The sequence below is a fragment of the Phanerochaete carnosa genome (genome assembly GCF_000300595.1).
Source record: "Phanerochaete carnosa HHB-10118-sp unplaced genomic scaffold PHACAscaffold_11, whole genome shotgun sequence".
NCBI classification, from domain to species: Eukaryota; Fungi; Basidiomycota; class Agaricomycetes; order Polyporales; family Phanerochaetaceae; genus Phanerochaete; species Phanerochaete carnosa.
The window spans coordinates 981,060-988,841 of NW_006767638.1; the positions used below are offsets into that span (position 1 = coordinate 981,060).

The window sequence follows — 7,782 nt, forward strand, 5'->3', positions numbered from 1 at the left end:
CGGCACTGCCGCGGCGGGATGAACCACAAGCGAAGTCATGGAAGAGGCATCAGCCAAATTTGGCGGCTCTCGCTCTCCCATTGACGTTGGCGTCAGCGCCGCGCCCACGTCCCGCTGCATTGGCTTGTTCCTGCTTCAGCTTTAGATCATCAAGCATGGCGTCGCGAGGTGCAGGAAGAAGACCACATATAAAATGGCTCGACCGTCCGTGGCTAAGGTCTGCACACTCGCCCCTCAACCACAGCTGATCTTCAACATGTCTCCTCGTTCACGTTGGGCCCGCCTTCTCCCGCTAGTGCTCGCCGGTGTAACGACCGCTGCTTCGCTGCACGATGCGCCCCTCCGTCGGCAGCCCTCAGTCACGCCGACAGGGACCACCATCAACTTCACCAACGTCGCGAACCCGTTCAACTTTAACGTCGTGGACCTTGCGGGCGACAACCAGGTCATTTATGTGGCGAACATCACCATCGACGGGCGATCGTACGAGGTGCAGCTCGATACGGGTAGCTCGGACTTGTGGCTCAACACGCAGAACATCACGCTCTCTTCCGCTGCGAACGACACGAACATCTCGACCAGCGTCGCATACGGTGACCGCACCGTGGCGTCGGGCGATATATTTTTGGCACCCGCACAGCTTGGAAATTTCTCCATCCCTGCGCAGGCATTCAGTAAGTGGTTGTTCATCATGAGGTTCAGCAGCGTCTGATGAGCTGCGCGCATTTAGTAAGTGCTCCGGGCACTAACGCCACATCTGACAACGATCTGGGTCTGATGGGCCTCTCGAGGTACGTAGATTTTAGAGCCTCAGCAGGTTATTCGCTAAAGTCGTCTTTAGCAAGAACCTCTCACAGATATATGAGAGGCTGCAGAACACAACGTTCGGCGGTCTCCCCGTGCTCTACAATATCTTTGAGACGTACTCGAACGTGTCGAACTTCATTACATTCCAACTCGTACGCTCGAAGCTCGGCATCACCGAGGGCGGCGTCTTCACCATCGGCGACGTCGACCCGAACCTGAGCGCGGTCCTAAACCAGACCCAGCTTCCAGTTATAGAGGCGCTCAACCAGTGGGTCGTGTTCATGGACGGTATCGTCGTCGACGGCAAGAAGTTCACTGGGCACGGATTTCTGTAGGTGTCTTCGCCTTGGTTGTAGATAAACATCTAATCCGGCATACAGTTCCGAGAATAACAATACGGAGCTGAGTCCCGCCACCAAGAACAAGACGGTGGCCCTCGTTGATAGCGGCACTTCTCTCGGTGAGATACCCCAGTATTACTGGGACGCGATTTACGGGGATATTCCGGGAGTGGAGCTCGTCAACGCCGGTGCAGGTATTTACGAGGTCCCCTGCGACTTGAAGCGCAATGTGTCCCTGATCTTCAAGTGAGTACCAAGATCGTTCATGCCCCACAGTGTTCCGACCGTTCTTTCCAGCGGCACCGAATATCCTTTGAACCCCCTCGACCTTTCGTACATCAGCAACGTGGGCGACTTCTCCGACGGCTCAAACGTGACACTCTGCCTAAACACCTTCTCGCCGATGGACCTGAGCAACCAGGACCTCGACTTCATCCTCGGTGACGCGTTCATGCGCAACGTCTACGCGCTCTTCAACTTTGGGAACTGGACGGACTCGAGCGAGTGCGCGCCGCCGCCGTACATCCAGATGCTTTCGGTGAGTCGCCGCACACGGCCGAAGCTTGCCCTCCTAGCCTCATGGCGCTGATCCATGTGTGATGCCAGACCACGAACCAGTCCGAAGCTTGGGCACAGTTCGACGACGCCCAGAACGCCCGCATTCAGCAGTGGATCGAGCTTCAGGGCCAGTTCAACGCGACGAACGCTACGAACGCTTCATGAACTGTCGCATGGCTTGTCGTTCTTCCGCTCTCGTGCGAGGAGGCTGCGCACCAGACATGTGCATGGTTAGTTGGCGGCCGAAAATAGGACAGCGTAGGATGATTACGGACACTCTCGGACGTGTGCACGAATAGTTTATTTTGTAGGTGCACGACAGACTGTAGTATTTATATGCCATTGATCTGCTCAATTGTTTCATTGCGGGCGGGACGGAGCGGGACGAGCTATCCTCAACGTTCCAAGTCTGCCAAACAGTTACAAATCCCCTGCGCAAGTTCAATCAAACTTGGTAAAGCGCAACAAAGACCAGCTTCGAGATTTCCATATAATTCATGACAGCTTGCAAGCCGCTGCATTATATGTAACCACCCGCTCTTAGTTGATAAGGTCTAGACGAATCTACGTGTAGTGCGTGGGGCCATTGATCACAAGACCACATGCGCGTAGAACCCCTCTTGGCCCTTGCCAGTTACATGTTATGCTGATATTGGCGGGAGGCAGAAGTTCACGAGAATACCATACGGATTGGCCATGCGAGTGCAGAATATCGTGCAGTATGCGTTGGGAAACATCTTGATTTACGTTCTGCCTTCGTCAGCCCCGACAGACTCACTTAGTCAAGGGGCACCTTCGAACGTTCCCTGCACGACAGGCACGGCATTTCACGGCAGGCGTCCATTAAGTTACGAAACATACAAAGTAATGTCACATACGATGACCAGCGTTCTATATCCTATATGCGTTGGGGGAAACAATCCATGGGCCAACAGCTCTCGAAAAGCTCTCGATGGCATCTCTACTTGTTCGACATGACATAGCCGGCGGTATCCAGGACCTTCTTGCCGCAAATAGCACATGCACCTCGCTTATATGCACATCCTAACGATATTACGTCAGTCTGGCTAAGTGAAGGTACAAGTGAGTCAACGCACCGTGGCAGTACTTCGCCTTGTTCTGTGTCACCGTTGACTTACAGTCCTTGCATTTGCCTTGGTATGGCTGGAACGGCCTGTCAGTTCCTCTCTTCTCTATACATAACGCATAATACGCACTTGAAACCTGTTCTTCGAGCTCCCAGGCCTCGACAGTAGTTTATTCTCGCCGACCTTGCGTGAGCCCTCCTTGATTGCTTCGGACGAGGATTTGAAGGGGTCTGGCGCTGCAAGCTTCGAAGTTTTCTGCATTTCCCGGCCTTATGAGCATACTCTAAGACATAGAAAGGAAATTGAGACGTACATTCTCGCATTTCTGGCATACCATGGTCGGGCAGTGGTGGATCAGGACAGAGGTGCTGTACAGCGCTGTTTCAGGCGCCCGCCTTTGTGGCGGCGGGACTAACGTAAGCGCCGGGATTCTAAAGCAGGTGCCTGCTTTAGGCAGTCTTTCTCGTTCACTTTGCGACGGCAAGCAGACCGAACGCTAAATTTCGGAGCATATTTAGCATAAACTTGTGCGCATTGGGACACTGACTACTCGGAAGAAAGAATGAACAGAAATCATGCATCTTTCCATTTAATTTTTATATTTACAACCCACTTGCGCCTCTCTGCCTCGTCCTCTCCATCCGCTCTGCCAATATCCCAGTCGCGGGTACTCTCACCTCCTACCTCCCACTCTTCCGCCTTCTCCGTCTTAAAGCCATACCTGCCAAGCGCCTGCATGAACGACTGTAGTGTGTACCGGCCGGTGTGCAGCCCAGAGACAAGGTATATGCGCGCATCCGGCGTGCGCCGAAGCGTCAGCTGCAGTGCTTGGAGGAATGACGCGTGGAACTCTGGATTCCAGAGCGTATCTGTTGCCAACACGATGTCAAATCCTAGTCCATCATCTCCGGACTGTGTCCGTGCTGTGGATGCAAGCAAAACCGCGGGGTCACTCCCCCAGGCGTATGGCACGACATCGCAGCGCGCCGCGACACCGTTTCGCTCAACGTTGTCCTGAAGAGTGCGGATAAGCTCCGCATCCGGGTAATCGGTCGCGGTGATGTGCACATCGTCGGTGTAGAGCTTCGCAAGGACAATGCTCGGCAGGCCCGTACCTGCGCCGAGCTCCAGCACATGCAGCGGCAGAGTGCCATCGCGCTTTCGTTCGCGTGCGACATGCTCTTCGATGCGCAACTGCTCCACGCGATCCGCGACGATGAGCGCAGACGTCCAAATCGACGAGGCGTGGAGCGCCCAGTTGCCCGCCTGCGTGTTAGGCGTCACGAGCGTCACGACGGATGGATTACCTGTGGGATCTGCGTCTGTGGGTGCAACGGCGTGTGATGCGCGACCAGATCGCGGGCGGAGGGTGTAGCGGAAGAGCAAGCCTGCAGATGAGTGTGTGACCGGCGTGTAGTCGTACAGGGTCTGGAGGGAGTCCGATAGGAGATCTTCTGGGTCTACTGGGCTGTCTACGTCCTGGATGGGATTTGACATAACTACGTGGCTATGTAGATTCTTCGCGCCTCTGCCGTGTGTTCCGGGTGCATCAGAGATGAAAGGGACTTGTGGATCGCTGTGTAGATGGTATCTATGCCGCCTTCTATATCTGGCAACATCACGATAAGAACAGCATATTACTGGTTTATTAGGAACAAGGGTTCAGCCGACAGCACACACACGAGGGATACAAACTAGAAGGATGCATATATGCCTATGCTATCTGAGAAAGCTCGACGGCGTTCTTGAAAGCGCCGAGCAGAGCCGTCAGTTGGATCTTCTCGCTCGCACCGGCAGACAAACGATACCTAAAAGACTATGTTAGCCGGACACTTTAGAGGATACTAACACAAGGCATACTCGGCAGTGGCAAAGTAGTCGAGAAGGTAGATCCTAGCGTGTGGCTTCAATTCTAGTTCGTCGACGTACTCGTATGCTCCGTTGAGTAGATCCTGTAGTGCCAGGCCACGATCTGTCTTCAGAGAGGAGATCACTGCAATAAAACATAAGTTGCGTGTCCAACAGTATACAAGGCAAAGAGTATACTCTTGTATGACGTAGTGAATTCGTCGGAGAACATCGAATTGACGATGTTGGCGATGTCAGCCGGATCAGGTGTACCAGTGCAATGATACACCTCTCGTTCGCCTGTTTCGTCGTATGCCGCATGACATGCTTGAAGAACGTTCAGTGCTCTTCGCATATCGCCCTTCGAGAGTTTCAGCAGCGCCTTCCGTCCATCACCGGTGATTTTCACACTGGAAAGCAAGATCATGCGCGAATCCTTACACAGAAAGAAAACAACATACCCTTCGGTCTCAATGACCCCATTGATCCTTCGCTCTACTTCAGGGACAGGCAGAGGCGAGAAACGGAAGCGCGTGCACCGGCTCTGGACGGCGGGTATGATCTTGTTCACGTAGTTGCAGATAATGCAAAATCGAACATTCTTCGTGTATTGTTCTATGACCCGCCGGAGGGCGGCCTGTGCTGCAGTAGTCATCATGTCAGCCTCATCTAGGATGATGAGCTTGTAGCCTTTTGAAAAGAGCGTCCGTGTTTCAGCAAAATTCTTGATTTGCTCACGAACGACATCAATGCCACGATCATCAGAGGCGTTGAGCTATTATGAGAATTTAAAAAGCAAAATGCGCAACGTAAATAGCTGCGCACCTCGAGAATCTGTTTGCGGTAGTCCTTCCCGTATATCCGCCGTGCAACAGCCAAGATGGTCGATGTCTTTCCCGTACCGGGCGGTCCATAGAATAGCAAGTGAGGCAACCTGTTTTTCTCAATGAACTTTTCGACTACGTTATGCGTAAGCCGCGGCTCTCCAGTAAGCGTGAACACACACTTGTGCTTGTAATGTCTTTGTGAGATACAACATCGTCCAGCGTGACAGGTCTATATTTCTCGACCCTTCGAGAGCGTTAGCAGCTGAAGTACCCTTCATGACTGCGCATATACACACCACGGTAAGTTCTCTGGGTCATGTCCGTTCGCCTGTTCTACCGCCTTCTCCTTGCCCTTTCCCTTGCCAATGGGCCACTGCACCGGCGTCTGCTCCTCGGTTTCCATCTCATGGTCGCTGTTCATGCTCCGGAATTCAGAGGGAGTCTCGCGATCGCTCGAGAAAGATGAAGAGGTCACGGTCACCAGCCAACTCGGGCGCGTCAGCGCGTGGCACCCGAACGCGACGCGTCTCGGTCATTCGCGAAGTCGGGCATCAATCTGAGTCAGCATTTTGTCATCGGCGCACGAACCTTGTTTGTAAGGTGCACGGACCATCCACAAACCGGCGTCCGCCGGGGTATAAGAGCGTGCGGACACGCCTGCAAATCTTTCCACCAAGTCAATTGCTTTTGTCGACGACTCCATCGTTCAGCTCGTTGGACAGACAAGAGCGTCTGCGAACATGCAGATTTTCGTCAAGACGTGAGCCACCGCCTTTCCTGGTATCGGAGAGTATAATACTGACGAGCTGCTTGATGTCTACAGCCTCACGGGTAAAACCATAACTCTCGAGGTTGAGTCCTCGGACACCATCGACAATGTCAAAGCCAAGATTCAGGATAAAGAGGGGTGAGTAGCTGTGTCTCTCTTCATGTAGTCTGTTTGCTAATGGTGTCGCTTCCAGCATTCCCCCCGACCAGCAGCGCCTGATCTTTGCGGGCAAACAGCTTGAGGATGGCCGCACTCTCTCTGACTACAACATCCAGAAGGAGTCGACCCTCCACCTCGTGCTCCGTCTGCGTGGTGGTGCCAAGAAGCGCAAGAAAAAGCAGTACAGCACTCCCAAGAAAGTCAAGCACAAGCGTAAGAAAGTCAAGATGGCGATCCTCAAGTACTACAAGGTCGACTCCGACGGCAAGATCAAGCGTCTTCGCCGTGAATGCCCGTCTGCTGAGTGTGGTGCTGGTATTTTCGTACGTACATCCCGCTTGTCTGACTGTCAGTCTGGTGGTTGATGGATTTTGTGCAGATGGCCTTCCACAAGGACCGCCAGTACTGCGGCAAGTGTGGCTTAACGTACACCTTCCAGCCTGGCACCAAGCCCCCTGCTGTCTGAGCGATGCAGCTCCATGGACGGTATCATTGTGCTGTGATGCATGTAACATTGTTATAGCCTTGCGGTGTGTGCAAATGCTATCCAGTCGTCTTCACAATTGTTCTCTCTGCGCGTGACATGCTCTCGGTAACTTTGTGTAATCTTCTGGCGACTTTCGGCTACTCCTGGCCGTCGATTTATGCTGGCGTATCCTCGCTCGACTCTAACTTTACAGACGGGGGAAAGTCAATGCTGGTTTAGCATTTGATCCGCGCTAGCGTCGAGGACGGCGTAGAGCAAGAGTGGAATGCCAACATTCTAATACGCAACTGAAGGCTCCGGCTCGTGCTTTCGCACAGCACTGCACGAAACGGGAAGTTACGCCGCGGTGTAACCTGAGCGTAACGTCTGGATTACGCCCGGGTTCTTCCAAGATCACGCCCGGATTATGACGTAGGCGAATCTTGTGGTAACCGCACAATTATGAAAGGATTACGACCGGATTTCGACAGGATTTCGCCCAGGTTCTGCCCGAGCGTAATGTCTGTCACCGAGGGAGGTTATCTTCCCAGTGCGTCATTACATAATCATAAATATTCCATATATAGCAACATTAAGTGTCCCCATCCTCCTCGCTTGCTTTCCCGTTTATCCCACTATTCCACCTGTAAATATTCTTGAAATCGAATAGATTGTTCACCCAAGTGTACAGAATTGTGTCCCCAAAAATCAGAACCAGAACCCCATGACATAACAAGTTGTAGTCAGTGCCACAAAAGTGTCCTCCGCATACCGCCTCCAACCCGCCAACGGTGCATCTTGTTTCCCACATCCACCAGACCACAATCCCCGCGCTTATTAGCTATGGAAGATCCCCCGCCACCTCCTCCGCCGTCGTCGTCTGGCTCCCTGAACCTTCAGCAGTGAAGACGTGTGTAAC

The 7,782-nt window shown here is 53.1% G+C and overlaps 4 protein-coding genes across 4 annotated transcripts; 2 read left to right on the forward strand and 2 right to left on the reverse strand.

The window, feature by feature from the left end:
• Positions 1–256: 256 nt before the first annotated feature.
• PHACADRAFT_152796 (uncharacterized protein) lies at positions 257–1,871 on the forward strand (the record flags this gene model as incomplete). Its single annotated transcript, XM_007400848.1, has 6 exons — positions 257–674; positions 731–791; positions 842–1,138; positions 1,215–1,394; positions 1,446–1,686; positions 1,755–1,871. 6 exons carry the CDS (start codon positions 257–259, stop codon positions 1,869–1,871), a joined length of 1,314 nt encoding a protein of 437 aa, XP_007400910.1.
• A 651-nt stretch (positions 1,872–2,522) lies between these two features.
• Positions 2,523–3,131, reverse strand: PHACADRAFT_188183 (uncharacterized protein; the record flags this gene model as incomplete). Its single annotated transcript, XM_007400849.1, has 4 exons — positions 2,523–2,750; positions 2,804–2,870; positions 2,924–3,049; positions 3,108–3,131. 4 exons carry the CDS (start codon positions 3,129–3,131, stop codon positions 2,668–2,670), a joined length of 300 nt encoding a protein of 99 aa, XP_007400911.1. The 3' UTR covers positions 2,523–2,667.
• Positions 3,132–3,330: 199 nt separating this feature from the next.
• Positions 3,331–5,974, reverse strand: PHACADRAFT_152803 (uncharacterized protein). The gene is made up of 7 exons (XM_007400850.1): positions 5,766–5,974; positions 5,649–5,713; positions 5,468–5,601; positions 5,104–5,417; positions 4,841–5,052; positions 4,655–4,787; positions 3,331–4,602 (listed from the first exon to the last, which is right to left on the reverse strand). The coding sequence occupies exons 1-7, from the start codon at positions 5,888–5,890 to the stop codon at positions 4,509–4,511; spliced, it is 1,077 nt and encodes a 358-aa protein (XP_007400912.1). The 5' UTR covers positions 5,891–5,974; the 3' UTR covers positions 3,331–4,508.
• Positions 5,975–6,160: 186 nt separating this feature from the next.
• PHACADRAFT_264025 (uncharacterized protein) lies at positions 6,161–6,966 on the forward strand. Its single transcript, XM_007400851.1, has 4 exons — positions 6,161–6,229; positions 6,293–6,376; positions 6,432–6,720; positions 6,777–6,966. Exons 1-4 carry the CDS (start codon positions 6,210–6,212, stop codon positions 6,861–6,863), a joined length of 480 nt encoding a protein of 159 aa, XP_007400913.1. The 5' UTR covers positions 6,161–6,209; the 3' UTR covers positions 6,864–6,966.
• Positions 6,967–7,782: the final 816 nt, after the last annotated feature.

Bases quoted from the DNA above. Each gene is read 5' to 3' on its own strand.
- PHACADRAFT_152803 (XM_007400850.1), bottom strand. From the start codon at position 5,890: ATGAACAGCGACCATGAGATGGAAACCGAGGAGCAGACGCCGGTGCAG. The intron at 5,602-5,648 runs GTGTGTGTTCAC...CGCATAACGTAG, and splicing joins CAAAGACATTACAAGCACAA to TCGAAAAGTTCATTGAGAAA. The intron at 5,053-5,103 runs GTATGTTGTTTT...CTTGCTTTCCAG, and splicing joins GGGGTCATTGAGACCGAAGG to TGTGAAAATCACCGGTGATG.
- PHACADRAFT_264025 (XM_007400851.1), top strand. From the start codon at position 6,210: ATGCAGATTTTCGTCAAGAC. The intron at 6,230-6,292 runs GTGAGCCACCGC...TGATGTCTACAG, and splicing joins ATGCAGATTTTCGTCAAGAC to CCTCACGGGTAAAACCATAA. The intron at 6,377-6,431 runs GTGAGTAGCTGT...TGTCGCTTCCAG, and splicing joins AAGATTCAGGATAAAGAGGG to CATTCCCCCCGACCAGCAGC.